Source organism: Apodemus sylvaticus, chromosome 18 (genome assembly GCF_947179515.1).
Source record: "Apodemus sylvaticus chromosome 18, mApoSyl1.1, whole genome shotgun sequence".
NCBI lineage: Eukaryota > Metazoa > Chordata > Mammalia > Rodentia > Muridae > Apodemus > Apodemus sylvaticus.
The window spans coordinates 68963581-68983988 of NC_067489.1; the positions used below are offsets into that span (position 1 = coordinate 68963581).

Below are 20408 nucleotides of genomic sequence, written 5' to 3' on the forward strand. Positions count from 1 at the left end.
GTGCAGAATTCTACCAGACCTTCAAAGAAGAGTTAACACCAATACTCTTCAAACTATTCCACAAAATAGAAACAGAAGGAACACTACCCAATTCCTTCTACGAAGCCACAATTACGCTGATACCAAAGCCACACAAAGATCCAACAAAGAAAGAGAACTTCAGACCAATTTCCCTTATGAACATCGATGCAAAAATACTCAATAAAATTCTTGCCAACCGAATCCAAGAACACATCAAAACGATCATCCACCATGATCAAGTAGGCTTTATCCCGGGAATGCAGGGTTGGTTCAATATACGGAAATCCATCAATACAATCCACTACATAAACAAACTCAAAGAACAAAACCACATGGTCATTTCATTGGATGCTGAAAAAGCATTTGACAAAATTCAGCATCCCTTCATGCTTAAAGTCTTGGAGAGAACAGGAATTCAAGGCCCATACCTAAACATAGTAAAAGCAATATACAGCAAACCGGTAGCCAGCATCAAACTAAATGGAGAGAAACTTGAAGCAATCCCACTGAAATCAGGGACCAGACAAGGCTGCCCCCTTTCTCCTTATCTTTTCAATATTGTACTTGAGGTACTAGCTCGGGCAATTCGACAACATAAGGAGGTCAAAGGGATACAAATTGGAAAGGAAGAAGTCAAACTATCATTATTTGCAGACGACATGATCGTCTACCTAAGTGACCCAAAGAACTCCACTAGAGAGCTCCTACAGCTGATAAACAACTTCAGCAAAGTGGCAGGTTATAAAGTCAACTCAAGCAAATCAGTGGCCTTCCTATACTCAAAGGATAAGCAGGCTGAGAAAGAAATTAGGGAAATGACCCCCTTCACAATAGCCACAAACAGTATAAAGTATCTTGGGGTGACTCTTACCAAACATGTGAAAGATCTGTATGACAAGAACTTCAAGACTCTGAAGAAGGAAATGGAAGAAGACCTCAAAAAATGGGAAAACCTCCCATGCTCATGGATCGGCAGAATCAATATAGTTAAAATGGCCATTTTGCCTAAAGCACTATACAGATTCAATGCAATACCCATCAAAATCCCAACTCAATTCTTCACAGAGCTAGAAAGAGCAATTATCAAATTCATCTGGAACAACAAAAAACCCAGGATAGCTAAAACTATTCTCAGCAACAAAAGGAAATCTGGGGGAATCAGTATCCCTGACCTCAAGCAATACTACAGAGCAATAGTGTTAAAAACTGCATGGTATTGGTACAGTGACAGACAGGAGGATCAATGGAACAGGATTGAAGATCCAGAAATGAACCCACACACCTATGGCCACTTGATCCTCGACAAAGAGGCTGAAAACATCCAATGGAAAAAAGATAGCCTTTTCAACAAATGGTGCTGGTTCAACTGGAGGTCAGCATGCAGAAGAATGCGAATTGATCCATCCTTGTCTCCTTGTACTAAGCTCAAATCCAAATGGATCAAGGACCTCCACATAAAGCCAGACACTCTGAAGCTAATAGAAAAAAAACTGGGGAAGACCCTAGAGGACATCGGTACAGGGAGAAAGTTTCTGAACAGAACACCAATAGCGTATGCTCTAAGAGCAAGAATTGACAAATGGGACCTCATAAAATTACAAAGTTTCTGTAAGGCAAAGGACACCATCAAGAGGACAAATCGGCAACCAACAAATTGGGAAAAGATCTTCACCAATCCTACATCAGATAGAGGGCTAATATCCAATATATATAAAGAACTCAAGAAGTTAGACTCCAGAAAACCAAACAACCCTATTAAAAAATGGGGTACAGAGTTAAACAAAGAATTCTCACCTGAAGAACTTCGGATGGCGGAGAAGCATCTTAAAAAATGCTCAACTTCATTAGTCATTAGGGAAATGCAAATCAAAACAACCCTAAGATTTCATCTTACACCAGTCAGAATGGCTAAGATTAAAAATTCAGGAGACAGCAGGTGTTGGAGAGGGTGTGGAGAAAGAGGAACACTCCTCCACTGCTGGTGGGGTTGCAAATTGGTACAACCACTCTGGAAATCAGTCTGGCGGTTCCTCCGAAAACTGGGCACCTTACTTCCAGAAGATCCTGCTATACCACTCCTGGGCATATACCCAGAAGACTCCCCACCATGTACTAAGGATACATGTTCTACTATGTTCATAGCAGCCCTATTTGTAATTGCCAGATGCTGGAAAGAACCCAGGTATCCCTCAACAGAAGAGTGGATGCAAAAAATGTGGTATATCTACACAATGGAGTACTATTCAGCCATTAGAAACAATGAATTCATGAAATTCTTAGGCAAATGGATGGAGCTAGAGAATATCATACTAAGTGAGGTAACCCAGACTCAAAAGGTGAATCATGGTATGCACTCACTAATAAGTGGATATTAACCTAGAAAACTGGAATACCCAAAACATAATCCACACATCAAATGAGGTACAAGAAGAAAGGAGGAGTGGCCCCTGGTTCTGGAAAGACTCAGTGAAACAGTATTCAGCAAAACCAGAACGGGGAAGTGGGAAGGGGTGGGTGGGAGGACAGGGGAAGAGAAGGGGGCTTGCGGGACTTTCGGGGAGTGGGGGGCTAGAAAAGGGGAAATCATTTGAAATGTAAATAAATTATATCGAATAATAAAAAAAAAACAAAAAAAACAAAAAAAAAAAGATAAACAGAAAATGAATCTTTACTAAATGATCAAGCACATACAAAAGCTTTCTGATAAAACTGGTGATTCTCATGGAAAATATTTCTGATAAATTTCAAAGATATATAGAGAAGAAGGGTTAAGTTGAAAATTTTCATGGTAAATAATTCAGATGAAATTGTGTACATAAAAATATAAAAGTGCACTCTGGGAGGCAGAGGCAGGCAGATTTCTGAGTTCAAAGCCAGCCTGGCCTACAGAGTGAGTTCCAGGACAGCCAGGGCTATATAGAGAAACCCTGTCTCGAAAAAACAAACAAACAAAACAAACAAACAAAAAAAGATTGTACTATTTAGCCTGGAATTTGACCACCTTTACTTACAAATTTAATTCAGATCTATGCTCAGTCATTTTCTCATGGTCCTGTAAGGACATTTTCTCCCTCCCTGACACTTTCCTCTTTTCTCCTCACCTGCTTTTAATTTGGAATAGTTGCTTATGATTCAGAATTCTGAAAATGTCACTTCAATTTCTTTTCCCCAGGTCAAGGACCTAGAGCCTTGTGCATAGTCAGTAAACAATCTGCCATAAAGTGATGGCCTAGCATTCTTTAGGTTTTGAGACTGGCTCTAGTTAAGTCACCCATGCTGGCCTCAAAGTCATTCTGTGGCCCAAGATGGCCTTGAAGTTTTAGGATAAAGTCCTTTGGAGTGGCTGGGAGCAGAGCTATGTCATTCTCTTAGCCCACTCGTATTCTTAATATTAAATTCATGATCCCCACCCTCCCCTTCCGTGGCCCACTGTTGGGATTGTGAAATCACTGTGTAGGGTAAACGGGCAAAGGGAAAACCTAACCCTAACACCAGGGTCAAGGGGAAAACCACCTTGACATTGACTTGATCCCAAGCCCAAGACTAAGGCCACCCTGGAAAGCTCCCTCTGGTTCCACCCTCCGGGACGCCCCTCCAACAATTCCTATATGGTCCCAACTTGTTCTAATTAGAGGCAGCCACTCTCCTTCCTGTGTGAGGTGTGTTGTGTGTCGACCAGTGAAGCAAACCTGTTACACCAGCTCCGGGGATGCCTTTCCTGGCAGCTGGGACTTGGAGTACACTTGTGTAGGAGAAGCATTTCTCTTCAGATCCCCAACACGGGCTGCCCTCGGATTCTCCATCCTCCTGCCTCGACCTCCCAGCCTTAGGATAACAGGTTACCCACCACTGCTGGCAAAACAGACTTGAGGAACCAGTGCCACCAAATGCGCAGTGCAGCCAACATCTACCGAGAAAAGTGGTTTATTCTACTATGGTGCTCAGATTCTTGAAAATAAAAGAAAATCACATTTCCAGTGGGGATCATGCAAACTAAACGCTAAAATGCGGATATAACTTCATGCTCACTCTACTTCTCGGGAGCAACTTTATTTTCCTTTTCGGCCCTAAGAAAAGCTAAACGGCAAACTGAAAGAAAAAACAAATTCTTTCAAACTCTTTTAAGCAACTTTCTCTCCGCAGAAATGACTACACAGAGAAATAAACTGCTGAGCAAGCACAGCCTAAACCTAACAAGTGTAGCCCGCAAGGGTCAAACTTAGTAAATTGCACCGTGCTCTGGAGTCAACATTGTGGGCTTTCCCCCTCCTCACACACAGCCCCGCCCCCCTCTGCCGCGGAGCATCACGGGAGGAGTGGCGGGGAGCTAATAGGTGCCCGCCCTGTGGAGAGAAACAAACTGCACGTGCAGCCGTGGGGCGGTCCTTGGTCAGAAGCCTTGTCCAGTCCAGGCGGCACATGGCACTGTTTACCGGAGTCCCTGAAGACGCTCCGTGACGCACGTCTGAGCTGGCCAATCCCAGGCGCCGGTGGGCGGGCTCTCGGGATTTGAAATCCAGTGCTGTGGTCTGTGCTGGGGAAGTGGATGTGGAAGGCCAGCGAGCAAGCGAGCACAGCTCGTGTCTGTGGACACCTGTGGGGCCCCTGCCCCGGCCTCCGGCTTGGAGCCGAGGAGCATCACGGCTGGTGCTGCTGCCCTCACCCAGGTAGGGTTGACACACAGATGGCCCACCAAGCCGCCCAGTTCCTGGAGTCAGTCCAGGGCCTGCTGGAGCCTAGACCCCTGCTTTGTTAGCCTCAGGCTATGCCTGTTAGCCGGCTTTGCCTGCTAGAGCTCTGGCGTCCTGTAGCGACCCGGGCAAAAAAACCTCCTGGCTGGGTTGGCACCCCGATGGCCCTCGAATGCAGCCAACGCCCGTCCGGCTTAGACCCCCGATGTTGGTCTCGGGTTATGTTTGTGTACCTTAGTATGTCCGATATCGAGTCTCTCCTGACTGGCGGGATGCAGAGTTCTGAAGATACTTACCTTTTATTTTTGATTTTCTTTTCTTTCTTTTTGTTTTTTCTTTTTTGAGACAGGTTTCCCTGTATAGCCCTGGCTGTCCTGGAACTCACTCTGTAGACCAGGCTGGCCTCAAACTCAGAAATCTGCCTGCCTCTGCCTCCCAAGTGCTGGGATTAAAGGCCTGCGCCACGACTGCCCAGCTTAGCTTTTTTTTTTAAGCAGGATCTGTAGTTTGCTTTGCTCTGTAGCCCTCTTGGAGGCCTGGAACTGCGATCCTCTTGCTGTCTGAATAGCTGAGTGTGTGGACCTTGTGCCACAGGCCAGCTTTTATCTGTCCTTAAGATTTCTGTCGGTTGATGCAGATTGGATTTGTTTTCATCTTATTTTCATTTTAAGAAAGATTTGTTTATTATATACAACTACATATAATACGCACACTGTGGCTGTCTACAGACAAACTAGAAGGCCTTGGATACCATTACAGGTGGTTGTGAGCCACTGTGTGGTTGCTGGCAATTGAACTCAGGACCTGGAAGAGCAGTGGGTGCTCTTAACTGCTGAGCCTTCTCTCCAGCGCCTTATTTGCAGTTTTAATTTGTGAAGTGTTTCATCAGACTGAAGAACTGAGAGTAGGCAATCCATACTTTGCCAATTTTCCCTGTCATTGTACAGTCAATTCATTTTTATTTTTGAGATAGTGTAGCTTTATTGGCATTGTTAGTGCATATTACTAACTCCCATCACTGCCCACCTGTTAAATATACATCTATTGAGTGCTAAGGCTCAATATGGTCATATAGTTCAGTGGTCTTATGCATACTTGAGGCCCTAGGTCAGCCTCTTACAGTGCTAAATTAAATAAATTAATGAATGAATAAAGTACATCAGTTCATAGCTGCTGAGCTAAATTTTGTGGAAAAAAATTACATGTTTTTTTCTGTCACAGGACCATACTTACAAGATATACATTTGTCAGCTGCTGTTGAAAAATACATCCAGTAGCAGGGCTTGGTGTTGAACACCTTTAATCCCAGCCCTCAGGAAGCAGGCTAGCCAGAGCTACACAGAGAAATCTGGAAAAATATTTCTCTGCAATCCCTCTTATAATAAATCATTAGGTAAAGTAGGACTTTATATATGGCTTTTCAAGTTGCTTATTTGCCTTTTGAAAGATAAACATTTTTAAATTTTTTGAGACAAAGTTTCATAGGTAAGGCTGGCCTTGAACTTACTGGTTTGTTTCAGCTTCCTGAGTGCTAGAATTACAGGTATGTGCCACCATGTCCAGTATTTATTAGTACTTTCCATGATAGATCTTTTCCTGCTTAGTTGATATAAAAAGTTACTAGAATTATTATAAATTCAGTAGTAAGAGATGTTATAAATCCTGACTAATAAGTTCTGGGCTCTTAGATTGTAATATTAAATTTCCATGTATTAAATATAATACATTGTTCTATACTTGGAATTTTTATTTCTAGTTACAGAAAATAAAATTTATGCAAATAAACAAACCAGATGTGGTAATACATGCTTACCGTCCCAGCACCAAGAAGGGTAGAATAGGAACAGTTCAGGGTTGATGCCAGCCTGGACCATAAAACAATCTGTGTCTCAAGAAAGAAAGAAACAAATCTGAGACCTAATATCTAATATGTTTAAATTAATAATTTTTTTCCAAAAATTCTAAATAGCAGTACATGTAAAGAATTATGCTAAAAATAAATTCCTTCTTTATTAGAAGTTTTCAACTAGCATTTGAAGAGCCAAAAGAGCCAGGAGCACAAAAGAGCCAGGCCATTTTAATAATTGAATGAGTATTTCAACATTTACTTTGATCATTATTGCTTCTTACTTAAACTTTTTAAGTGCATAAAAAGAAGTATACTTGTCAAACTTTTTTGTACCCTATATAGCCTAATGCAGATGTCATTCTCTTTATGCAAACACTGCATTGGAACTTTAAAGAGTTATGTTTGAATAAATTCCACTGCAGCAGTAGAATGCTTTTATAGCATGGTCAAGGCCACATCTTGGTCTTCCTTCTTCTTGAACTTCATATGGTCTGTGAATTATATCTTGGGTATTCTGAGCTTTTGGACTAATATCCACTTATCAATAAGTGCATACTGTGTGTTTTAGGACTGGGTTACCTCACTCAGATGATATTTCCTAGTTCCCTTCATTTGCCTAAGAATTTCATGAAGTCATTGTTATTAATAGCTGAGTAGTACTCCATTGTGTAAGCATACTACATTTTCTGTATCCATTCCTCTGTTGAGGGACACCTGGGTTCTTTCCAGAACTTCTAGCTATTATAAATAAGGCTGCTGTGAACATAGTGGAGCATGTATCATTGTTACATGTTGGAGCATCTTTTGGGTATATGCCCAGGAGTGGTATAGCTAGGTCCTCAGGTAGTACTAGTCCAATTTTTTGAGGAACCACAAGACTTGATTTCCACAGTGGTTGTATCAGCTTGCAATCCCACTAACAATGAAGGAGTGTTGCTCTTTCTCCACATCCTCTCCAGCATCTGCAGTCCCCTGAATTTTTCATCTTAGTCATTCTAACTGGTGTGATGTGGAATCTCAGAGTTGTTTTGATTTGCATTTCCATGATGACTAGGGGTGTTGAACATTTCTTTAGGTGCCTTTTGGCCATTTGAAATTTCTCAGATGTAGAATTTATAAAGATTTTCCCAATCTGTTGGTTGCCTTTTTGTCCTACTGACAGTGTCCTTTGCCTTACAGAAACTTGGCAGGTTTTTGAGGTCCCATTTGTCAATTCTTGATCTTAGAGCATACACCATCGGAGTTCTGTTCAGGAAAATTTTCTCTGATGTGTTCAAGGCTCTTCCTCAATTTCTATTCCATTAGTTTCAGTGTATCTGGTTTTAATGTGGAGATCCTTGATACACCTGGACTTGAGCTTTGTACAAGGATATAATGATGGTTCCATTTGAATTCTTCTGTGTACTAACCACCAGTTGAACCAGCACCATTTGTTTAAAAATGCCTTCTTTTTCAACTGGATGATTTTAGCTCATTTGTCAAAGATCGAATGACCAAAGGTGTGTGGATTCATTTCTGGGTCGTCAGTTTCATTCCATTGATCTACCTGCCTGTCACTGTACCAATACCATGCAGTATTTTTGTTTTTTATTTTTTTATCACTATTGTTTTGTAGTACTGTTTGAGGTCTGGGATGGTGCTTCTCCCAGAAGTTCTTTTATTGTTGAGAATAGTTTTGTTTTTTGTTTTTTTTAAGATTCATTTATTTATTATATGTAAGTACACTGTAGCTGTCTTCAGACACTCCAGAAGAGGGAGTCAGATCTCGTTATGGATGGTTGTGAGCCACCATGTGGTTGCTGGGATTTGAACTCAGGACCTTTGGAAGAGCAGTCAATGCTCTTAACCACTGAGCCATCTCTCCAGCCCCTGAGAATAGGTTTTGCTATTCTGGATTCCAAATGAATTTGCAAATTGTCCTTCTAACTCTATGAGGAATTGAGTTGAAAAGGAATTGAGTTGATTTTGATGGGGATTGCATTGAATCTGTAGATTGTTTTCAGCAAGATGGCCATTTTTATTTTATTAATCCTGCAAATCCATGAGCATGGGAGATTTTTCCATCTTTCAAGATCTTCTTTGATTTCTTTTCTCTGGGACTTAAAGTTCTAGTCATACAGATCTTTCACTTGCTTGGTTAGAATTACAGTAATATTTTGATTTTAATATTTGTGACTATTGTGAAGGGTGTCATTTCACTAATTTCTTTCTCAGCCTGTTTATCCTTTGAGTAGAGGAAAGGTACTGATTTGTTTGAATTCACTTTATATCCAGCCACTTTGCTGAAGTTGTTTATCAGGAGTAGGAGATCTCTGGTTGAATTTTTGGGGTCACTTTAATATACTATCATATCATCTGCAAATAGCAATGTTTTGATTACTAAAAAGTCTTTAATTACTTTATTTCTTCCTTGACCAAGTTATTATTGAGTAGAGCATTGTTCAGCTTCCATAAGAATGTGGCCTTTTTGGGTGTTTTGTTTTGTTTTTTATATTAAAGAACAGCCTTAATCCCAGGTGATCTGATAGAATGCATGGGATTATTTCAATCTTCTTGTATCTGTTGAGGCCTGTTGTGTGGCTGATTATATGGTCAGTTTTGGATAAGGTACCTTGAGTTGCTGAGAAAAAGGTATATTCTTTTGTTTTAGGATAAAATATTTTATAGATATCTGTTAAATCCATTTGGCTCATAACTTGTGTTAGTTTCACTGTGTGTCTGTTTAGTTTGTTTCCATGATGAGAGTGGGGTGTTGAAGTCTCCCACTATTATTATGTGAGGTGCAGTGTGTGCTTTGAGCTTTAGTAAAGTTTCTTTTATGAATGTGGGTGCCCTTGCATTTGGAGCACAGATGTTCAGAATTGACAGTTCATCTTGGTAGAACTTTCCTTTTAGTATGAAGTGTCCTTCCTTATCTTTTTTGATTACTTTAGGTTGAAAGTTGATTTTATTCGATATTAGAATGGCTACACCAGCTTGTTCTTGTGACCATTTGCTTGGAAAATTGTTTTCCAGACATTTACTTTGAGGTAGTGTCTGTGTCACTGTGGTGCATTTCCTGTATGCAGCAATATACTTGGTTCTGTTTACATATCCAGTTTGTTAGTCTGTGTCTTTTTATTTGAGAATTGAGTTCATTGATATTAATAGATATTAAGGAAGAGTGATTGTTGCTTCCTGATATTTTTGTTATTAGAGGTAGAGTTATGTTTGTGTGGCTATCTTGTTTTGGGTTTGTTGAAATATGATTACTTTCTTGCTTTTTCTAGGGTGTAGTTTCCATCCTTGTGTTGGAGTTTTCTGTCTATTATTCTTTGTAAAGCTGTTATTTGTGGAAAGATATTGTGTAAATTTGGTTTTGTCACGAAATATCTTGGTTTCTCCATCTATGGTACTTGAGAGTTTTGCTGGGTTAGTAACCTGGACTGGGATTTGTGTTCTCTTAGGATCTGTATGACATCTGCCCAGGACCTTCAGGTTTTTAGAGTCACTAGTGAGAAGTCTGGTATAATTCTGATAGGTCTGCCTTTATATGTTACTTTACCTTTTTCTCTTACTGCTTTTAATATTCTTTCTTTGTTTAGTGCATTTGGTGTTTTGATTGTTATGTGACAGGAGGAATTTCTTTTCTGATCTAATCTATTTGGAGTCCTGTAGGCTTCTTGTATGTACATGGGCTTCTCTTTATTTAGGTTTGGGAAGTTTTCTTCTATAAGTTTGTTGAAGATATTTACTGGCCCTTTAAGTTGGGAATCTTTGCTCTCTTCTATACCTACAATTCTTAGGGTTGGTCTTCTCATTCTGTCCTGGATTTCCTGGATGTTTTGGGTTGGTAGCTTTTTGCATTTTGCATTTTCTTTGACTGTTGTGTCAATGTTTTCTCTGGTATTTTCTTCCCCTGAGATTCTTCTATCTCTTGTATTCTATTGGTGAAGCTTGCACCTGTGACTCCTCATCTCCTTCTTAGGGTTTCTATCTCCAGGAGAGGTTGTCTCCCTTTGTGATTTCTTTATTGTTTCTATTTCCATTTTTAGATCCTGGATGCTTTTGTACACCTGTTTGGTTGTGTTTTGGTTGGGTATACTTCTTTAAGGGCTTCTACCTGTTTACCTGTGTTCTCCTGTATTCCTTTGAGAGAGTTATTTATGTCCCCCTTAAAGTCCTCTATCATCTTTATGAGGTGTGATTTTTAAATCCAAATCTTGATTTTCCAGTATATTGGGGTATCCAGGACTTGCTGTGTTGGGAGAACTGGAGCCTCTGCTCTTAGGTGTGTCACCACACCAGAGGAGACCAGCTTTCTCTGGGATTTGCTTGAGGAGAGCTGTGTCACGGGGTTAGCTCGGGGGTGCTGATGGAGACAGGAAGGATCCTGTCCCTGGTTGCTCTGTGGTTCCTGTGCCCTGTGTGTTCCTAGTGGGTCCCTCTTTGGCTAGTTATTGGAGCAAAGTGGTGGTCTCACCTGTGAACTTAGGAGTGGCAACACTCCTGGGAGACCAGCTCTCTCTGGGTAGGATTTGGGTATGGAAGAGTTGAGGGACAGCCTTAGCTTCAGGGTTGCCTTTTTTTTTTTAATAAGCACTTTTAAATGCCAAACTGCTCTTCTCTTGAAAAATGATGAAAATTGTAATTTAATAAAAATATGAAACATCAATCTGGTTTCTGAGCTATATATTTTCTAGTGTTCTTAAGAAGCAATTAAGCCTTTTAATGGTATAATGTTGTTAATGGAAAATGGGTAAATTTTTTAAAGGAACCAAACTAATAAAAGTTAATTTCATTACAGGTTTCTCTGGACTCCTGAAGTTCTGTCTGGAAATTTGTGTTGATTGAATTTTCTATAAAAAGAATTTTGGTGCCATTGTCCTATCAAGATGATTGTAACACCTTTGAAAGGTGCAGGAATTCATTTGTCTTCTGAGACATTGCAATGCAGTCTGCTTCAAAATGCAGTCTTTCTTGAAAGCCTCCCTTCAGACACACTTACTCCTGTGAAAGATTTGGTGAAATATCAGAAGTCCTCTTCAAAATGGAACAGTCATAAAAAGAATCAGTTATTAGAAATAACAACTTCTAACAATAAAAATATATTTCACTCCACCATGCTAACAGAGGCTTGCCCTTCAAACAGCTCTCTTGATATCAGTGTTATAATGCCCAACATGGATAGATTAAGAAATGAAATGACTTATGAATCACCTGGAAAAATATTTCAGAGAATGAAAGAGAAAGTACGGCGTGACAAACAAGATAAACCATCAAGGAACAGTAGCATGATGGGATCACCAAAATGGGACCATAAAGTCCTTCCTCCTGACAGACACAAGAAAACTCTGTTGCAAGATACCTATATCTGTGAGGAAAAAGAAAATTCATTCCAATCCAATAACCCTTCATTGGGAGGTTAGTTTGATTACATAAGGTTTAAAAATGTCTTTTTAACTGTTTAATGTGGCAGTTTTAAGATCTTGGTTATAATAATGATCAGAGTACCAAAATATCTTCTCACATTCCAGTGAAAGTAATTTTTATGCTGTGAGCTGCCACGTGAGTGCTGGGATTTGAACCTGGATCCTCTGGAAAAGCAGTCAGTGCCTTCAACCACTGAGCCATCTCGCCAACTAACCCAGTTCCCTCCTTGTCTCCCTAACCCCCCCTTCCTCCCCTCCCCCCCCCCCCCCCCGTAGGGTTTCTCTGTGTAGCCCTGGCTGTCCTGGAACTTCAAGCTGGCTTCCAGCTCACAGAGATCTGCCTGCCTTGTCTCCCGAGTGCTGTGATTAAATCCAGCTAAAAGGACATTTTTATGTCACTGTTATTTATTATGAAAGCATACTATACTGGTCTGAAGACCTTCCCCTCTCTGTTTCTAAAGTGTCAACCTACAAGTTCCTCTAGAATCATCAAGCATTTCCAAGTGTCTTTTTTTGTTTTTGTTAGTTTCTTTGTTTTTTTTTCGAGACAGGGTTTCTCTGTATAGCCTTGGCTGTCCTGGAACTCACTCTGTAGTCCAGGCTAGCCTCAAACTCAGAAATCTGCCTGCCTCTGCCTCCCAAGTGCTGGGATTACAGGCATGCACCCCTGCTGCCCGGCTCCAAGTAAGTGTCTTAGTAACTGTTCTTATGCTGTGAAATGACACCATTATCACGGCAACTCTTACAAAAGAAAGCATGTAATTGGGAGTTTGCTTATAGTTCAGAGGCTTAGTCCATTATCACCATGGTGGGGAAGCATAGCGACATTCAGGACGGCTCTGAAGCAGTAGCTAAGATGTACATCCTGATGCACAGGCAGAGAGAGAGGAAAGATACAGAAACAGACAGAGGCAGACTGTGCTTGGCATAGGCTTTGAAACCTTTTAGCCCACCCCTAGGGATACAGTTCCTCCAACTAGGCCATACCTTTTCAAGTTTCAAATAGTGCTGCTCCCTGATGACTTAAGCATTCAAATATGTGAGCTTATGGGTGTAGGAGGGGGGTGTCATTCACATTCAAATCACCACACTCAGCAAACAAAAGATTCAACACCAGCAAGGAAAAAAGCAGAAAATTACAACTTAAGTTATGTTAGACTCGTGTGTGTTGTTGGTTTGTTATATGTTTGCAGTTGACATTATTTTGCCAGTTACTTCAAAGTATTCTTAAATTCTAGGTAGTTTTCAGTGGACAATAAGAACTAACTTTGCTCCTGGAGTTATAAAAGTAGGTGTGGTGAAGCATGACTTTAATCTCATCAGGAGGCAGAGGTAGGTTTGATGCTAGCCTAGTCTACATAGTGAGTTCCAGGATAAACCAAGGCTATATAGAATGATTGTTTTAAAACAAAAGAACAAACCTAGAGACATTTAAGTTGAAGTTGAGGGCGACTATTCTTAATGTGATATCTTTTTAATATAAGCAGTTTAAAACTCTTTATTTCCATAGAACCATTCTATAATTTTTTGTTGTTGTTGTTTTATTTTTGGCAGATCCTCCAGTTCTGAACCAAGAAGAAAAAAGGGTTTCAATTTCATGCATTTCAAGTAAGGCATTAACTAGAGCCCAGTTTAACAGGCAAGATCTTTATTCAAAAGAGAATCCTGTTAAAACTACTGTGTCCAAAAAGAACACATTTGTTTTGGAAGGCATTAATTCTACTTATGAAAAGATCGAAAATACTGATGTTGACAGCATTTGTGTTCCTATTGAGAATCATAGCCAGTCTATTACTGCTTATAATGATGTGACAACAGAAAGGACTGCGAAAGAGGATATTACAGAACAAAATGAAGAAACGATGTCTAGGAGGACCTTTCTTCAAGATCCCATGAAGAATACATCTAAAATGACACGTTCAAGTCCAAGACTTTATTTAACACTATCTGGCCAGTCTCAAAAACAACTTACAGAGCTTGAAACTATTGCACGTGAAGTAAAAAAATATCAGGTAGGGGAGACATTTAAGTCAAGTATTTATTCCTGTGTCTTGGTTCCTCAGAGGTTTAGACTCTCTTTATGCTTTATTTCTTGTTTTATTATTGACAGCACCCACTATAATCCTTGAAAGATAGGTGGACTGAGAGTCAGGGGACTCAGTTGTTAGTTCTCTATTGCTAGTTGGAAACCTCACTCACCCCTGGGAGAGGCAAACACTGACATTACTCCGACTTTTATTCTGACTTTTGAGGAATTATTAACATTTGAAATAGAAAGGAACAGCTGAAGAGTTGAGACTTTTCTTGATAAAAGTTATATATAAGATGAACAGTAAAGTACTTTAAAGAATCAAACTATGTTGCATTGAGGTACATTTTTGAAGGAAATGTATTAATCAGTTCAAGAAGAAATATAAGCATGTATGAAACTTAGGCTTGATCTTACAGCACTAAACAAAGAAAAAGGACAATGTGAAATGTCTAACTGTTAAAAGTATGTCCATTAAGTTTTAAGTAGGTGTCAGTGAGTATCCAATTCAGATAGTATGTATTTCTATCTTAGTTTTAGAAATGAAGTGGTTGCAATTTTATAATCTCAGTTATTTGCTACAAATTATCATTTACAAATATTTAATGTTTGACATAACGATAAAAAACTTTGGATATTGATTTAAATGTATAAAGTTTGCATAAAATTGTTCTAAGATTTTCTAGTACTTCTTTGTCTCTACCATGCCTGTTTATACCAGTTACCATAAGAACTGTAAGACGTCTAGGACTCAAATCCATATTCTGATATTCTGTACAGTCCACAACTCTAACCTAGTCTCTTACTCATCCTCATTTCTTCATTATATTGCCCCATTTTCAACTTGAGATATTATCAGTATCATGCCATCTATGTCCTTGACTTGCTCTAACTGAAATGGGCTTTCTACAACAACCTCCTTGCTTTCTTTTTCTTTACCCTCTACTCTTTAGCCTTATTGTACGTTATTATTGCTAGCACAAGGACCAGAGTCTCAGTGCAGAAACATCTCTGTTACAGTCTTACTGTCATTACCCCTTTCCTAATCCCTTTTTCTTAAAGATTTATTTATTTATTTATTTATTTATTTATTTATTTATTATATGTTAGTACACTGTAGTTGTCTTCAGAAACTCCAGAAGAGGGATTCAGATCTTGTTAAGGATGGTTGTAAGCCACTAGCTGGGATTTGAACTCAGGACCTTCAGAAGAGCAGTCAGTGCTCTTAACCGCAGATCCATCTCTCCAGTCCCCCCCCCTTTACTAATCTTTATACTTCCTGATCAATATTTTCACATCACTAAGATAATCTCTACTTCATGCCATATTCATGACCTTCATTACATTTTCATCCCATGCATGTTTCCATTGATTGGTTATGACCATTATAGGAATCTCTAAACTTACTCTTTATATTCCTACCTGCTTACCCCAGGGTTTCTCTGTGTAGCCCTGACTGTCCTAGAACTCACTCTGTAGACCAGGCTGACCTCGAACTTGGAAATCCGCCTGCCTCTGCCTCCCAAGTGCTGGGATTAAAGGTGTGCGCCATCACTGCCCAGCATCTAATTGTGCTTTTTATGCTACCTATATAGGGCTGGCTTGTACTTCATTTTATTCAGTTTTTTTCTCTAAGACCTTTCTTAACTCTCTGTCTTAAAGCATCCTTGTGTGTTTTTATTTATCCACTGTACCTCTATTTGTTTGGGTACCACCCCCTTCCCTCTAACTTCTCCTTCCTTCCAGTTTGTGCTCACACACAGGCAATGTTGAATCTGTAAAGGAGGCATCTTATTTCTTGTCGAATCTCCAATGTCTATAACAGTGTGCCTGTAGCTCAAATGTTGTATGACAGCATATTTTAAATAAGCAATAGAGCACATGTTTCTAGAATCTGAATTTTATTTGTAATCCATATATTACCGGAAAGTTATTTGGATATATTTTACAATTTATTTTTGTGTAAAATGGAGATGGGACTTGCCTCCTAGAGTGGTAAAGATAACATGAACTAGTGAATCTCAGGTACCTGTATATCTAAATGTGAAGAAATAGTATTCCTACTCTCCTACTCTTCTAGTCATTTTTTTCAGTTCTAAGAATCCAGCTCAGGGATTTGTGCTATACCATTGAGTTAAATCTCCAGATATCTATATATTTATATAAAAGGGTAATTAAGAAATGCAATACCAAAGACAGTCCTCCCAGTTTAGCATCTTAGTTCAGTTTAAAGTTTCTGAGAAATTTGTCTTTATACAAAAATGTATATATTTTTTTTCTTGCCTCAAGTTCATTTGTAAAAACAACATAGGGCACTGGTCATCTGCAAATAGTGTGTGGGTAGGTGTGTCACAGCAGTCCATCTGTCTTCACACTGGCAGTAACATTTTCTATGGGGACTTCACAGGGGCCTGGGCACCTTTGGGAGCCTGAGTTGGAACTGAAGCCTGGGCCTTAGCTGAGCTGTGGCCTCTGCTTTGAATTGAACTTTGGCCTTCTGCTTGCAGAGCCTATGCCCCTTGGCCATGTAGCTTTGAATCCACTTCCCAAGCTTGGGCTGAGTAATGAAAGCCAAACGGCTGAGTGTGGGGGTGGGGGCGTCCTTTGGCACCTTGGGCTTGATGGCCTGAGGCTTCACAAGGGCCTTGATGGCCTCTGCGCATGGACTCATTGTGTGTGTGCATAGTTGGCCTGCATCTTCTTCAGGCCTTTTTGTTTTGCTTCTTGGCAAAGCGCCGTTCCTCGGGAATTTGGGGTCAACCCCCTTATGAGATTTGTGTCTTTGTGACTGCGGTTTCTTGATTCCATTTCTGTGCCATTTGCAAGATTGGTTGTGTGTGGTGTGGTTTTTGGACTTGGCCGTGTCTGCATGGTAACCTGCGGCTGCCGCAGAGCCTAGGACCAGAAGAGCAAATGTAGACTTTTATTTAAAGTGAATGGTCACTCATTAGTTATATTAATTTTAACTTTAGTTCTACTTAGAAACACTTTGATCTTAAATTGCTATGAACTATAAATGTTCTTACTATCAATGTTCATACAAAATTTTACATTTTAATGGCATTTTACTTACACTAAAGTCATTTTCTGAGCTATTCAAGTATTTACATGGGAATAGAATTGAATTTTTATTTTGACCTTTATGGAAACAGAAAGTGTCATTCAAACTTGGCTTGACAAAAATATATTTTTCAGAGACAAGATATATGATACATTTAGCATTTTCATCCCTCTAAGTTGCTGTGTTTTCTGTAAGATTTGGTGATTCAATGTATAGGTTAGGATTCTCCTCCTCCTTTTGGCTAAGCCATTTTTTGAGTATTTAAAATGTATATCCTTGTATTTTAGGCAAACCATTTAGTACAACCTCAGTCAAGTTTCTATATTTCTTCTTTCTTTCAATACTGTAGTTTTAACAATTGGTGCTTTCGATGGGCTGACTTCTATATAGATGGCTACTTAGAAATCACTAAGGTTACATAGGGCTTTTATTGTAATTCACATTTTCTAAAGCTAAATGCTAAATGCTAACTGTAATGGTATGTGCAAGTAATACAAATATGGTTTTTTTAATGCTTGATTAGGTAGTCCAGCTACAGGAATGGATGATTAAAGTCAGCAGTAATAACACTGCTATATGTGTACAAGGAAAGCTGGTGTAAGTATAACTTTTAAATGTTCTTTTAATAGCAATTAAGTTGTTGGTATATAACTGATGGGTGACAAATAGCATCTTCTGACAAAACATGTTCTTATGAGGTTATAAACTGTAGGCAAAAGTAAAACATGACATCAATGCCTTGCTAAAATTATTTGATGTAAATTACTGATCCATGAAAAGATGATAATTATTTAAAGTTCCAAGGCAGTTACATGTTAATTGACACTTTTGGTTCTCGGAAGTGAAAGCAATTGTCAGACAGTAGACTTTTTATCTCTAGTCCTCTGCTCTTTGGAGAACAAGCTTCTCCATAGTAAATAACTTGTGCTGACCCAAGGTCAGTTATCACTGCTTCAAGGATGGACTGACGTCTCCTGGTCTTCTCTATTTTATAGCCTTCTCCCCCTTCTCATGTCTAAGATGCAGCAGGGGCTGCCTTTGCAGGAGTGCCACTAATACTGCTTGCTACCAATGCTGCTTGAACAAGTTACTTCTACACTATGAGTACAATGAAGATAATAATATTATTAATAATATGGGAAGGCTTTTCTTGTTTTGAGAGCGAATCATGTTGCCCAGGCTAGCCTTGGGTACTATAAGTACAACATGTACGTGGAGATGACTTTTAATTCATGCTGAGTGCTCAGCTTTGCTGTAGGTAAAGAATTAAGTGAATGAATATTTGCAGTATTAAAGACCATGCCTTTTAGAGTATTATTTAAATGTTAAATGAAACTGTGGGCTGTGGTAGCTCAGGCCTTTAAGCCCTAACACTCCTGTGGCAGAAGCGGGTGAATCTCTCTGGGTTTGGAGCCAGCTTGATCTACAAAGTTCAGGACAGAAGGGGCTATGTAGAGAGACCATATCTTTACAACCCCTAAACCAGAAAACAACGCCCCCAAAAACAAACAACAACAACAAAACTAATATTTCCACGCAAACCACATAAAGAAAAACAAAGAATCAAAGTTAAGTACCAAGGTATAGTATCAGTTCACTATCCCATTTGATTTCACTGAGAGCACTTCTTTAGAGCTTGAATGTGTTTATTATCTATATGAAAAATTCTCAGCACTTATCTACTAGCTTTATTAAAGATGAATGAAGAATAGATTTCTGGGTCAGTGATTTGCTACTTTTTTTTCATAACTACGCCCTCTTTACAAAATAGAAGCTAAAAACATTTGCCTGTTTTAAAAAGATGAAAAAAACCTTTAAAATGTTACAGATCTACTTGACATTTTTGAACATGAAGCAGGAGGGGAGGGAGTTGGGTGCACAGTCAATCTATAATCTCAGGTAGCTGGACAATGTAAAATTCCAAGGCTATCTTGGACATATGTAAGACCCAGCAGCCAGCAAGACAGCTCGAAGGGCAGTGCTTGCTGCAAGGCTGTGCAGCCTTAGTTTGATTCCCAGCTCCCATATGGTGATAGTAAAGAACTGATTGCCAGAAGCTGTTTCTGGCTGTATATGAAATCCATGGTACACACACACACAATATGTATGTAGGAAAAGATCCCAGCAAGAGACCATCAGCATATATAAAAATAACATTTCTACAAAAAGCCAACAAAAATCTTTGAAGACTTAGAACAATTAAGCTGAAATGTCAGATGCTGCCAGCAGCAAATGTTTGTTGACTGATTCTCTTTCCTTGCTAGTGCTGTATCTTATATCATGTATATAGATTGATTGACCACAGTATAGTTGGCATAGACTCTGAGGATCACATTAGCCAAGCAGTTGAATTCTGGACTGGTTAGTCCTCAGGTGTTTTGTAATTAGATTAATAATTATTAATAATTATTGTTGTGGTAGGTAAGAGTACAAAATGAATACATCCTTTTTGGAGTGGAGGGTGACATCAAGACTGCACCTCATTGTGAAGCCCTAATTGGCATGGAACTTAGTATATAGAAAGAGCAGGTCTCAAACCTAAGTATACAAGGCGTTGAGATCATATATACCTAGCATGAAATCAGTACTTCATTGTAAGTTTGTATACTTCTCTATGTATATACAGTTCCTGGTAATGTGTAAATATTTGACCTTACTAAACTCATTCTTTTTTCCCTAGAAATATGACTGATGTTTATTGGCATAGTAATATAATTATAGAGCGGATTAAACACAATAAACTTAGGACCTTATCAGGCACCATTTATATTTTAAAAGGATTGATAGACCGGGTTTCCATGAAAGAAGCAGGTAAATGGGTATCATTAGTTAAATCTTTCCATAGTCTCTCCTCTTTCCTAAATAAATCCCCGGATTATAAATTGACCCTACCCCTTGTCATGCCCCTCACAATCACAACTTTTATTACTCTTTCCAGTATATGCTTAGTACTGACTCTTCATTGCAATTCAGCTTTGCTCGTCTTATTTCACAAATAAACCAGTTGTCTGTCACAAGGCTTTTCATTTTCTTATTTCTAATATTTGGATTCCTCTTTACCACATGATTCCTTCCCTCCGGTTCCCATGATCTGGCTTTCTATTTCAGTAGAATTTCCCTGACTACCCACTTTTGAAATTGTTGTCTTCTCCTTTTCTCCCATGAATATGTTTAACTACTTTTTCTGTGATAGCAGTCTAGCAAAGAGTTTTACTTTCTGGGTTTGCTTTTTTTCTTATACACTAGAAATCCAGTGTGTGATGATGAGGATTACTATTCCCTAACTGATGGGTTCTCAGTACCCCAGCAGTACTTAGCATATAATAAGTCAGAAGTACATATGTCT

General features: G+C 39.2%; 1 protein-coding gene across 1 annotated transcript in view; it reads left to right on the forward strand.

Moving 5' to 3' along the window:
• The first annotated feature begins 4418 nt into the window (after positions 1-4418).
• LOC127668787 (mis18-binding protein 1-like) overlaps positions 4419-20408 on the forward strand; it is a 45980-nt gene continuing 29990 nt past the window's right edge. The window contains exons 1-5 of the mRNA XM_052162578.1: positions 4419-4688; positions 11348-11964; positions 13527-13984; positions 17586-17659; positions 19743-19873. Of these exons, the coding sequence (XP_052018538.1) occupies positions 11436-11964; positions 13527-13984; positions 17586-17659; positions 19743-19873 (1192 nt within the window). The 5' untranslated portion in view covers positions 4419-4688; positions 11348-11435. The remainder of the gene's footprint in view (positions 4689-11347; positions 11965-13526; positions 13985-17585; positions 17660-19742; positions 19874-20408) is intronic.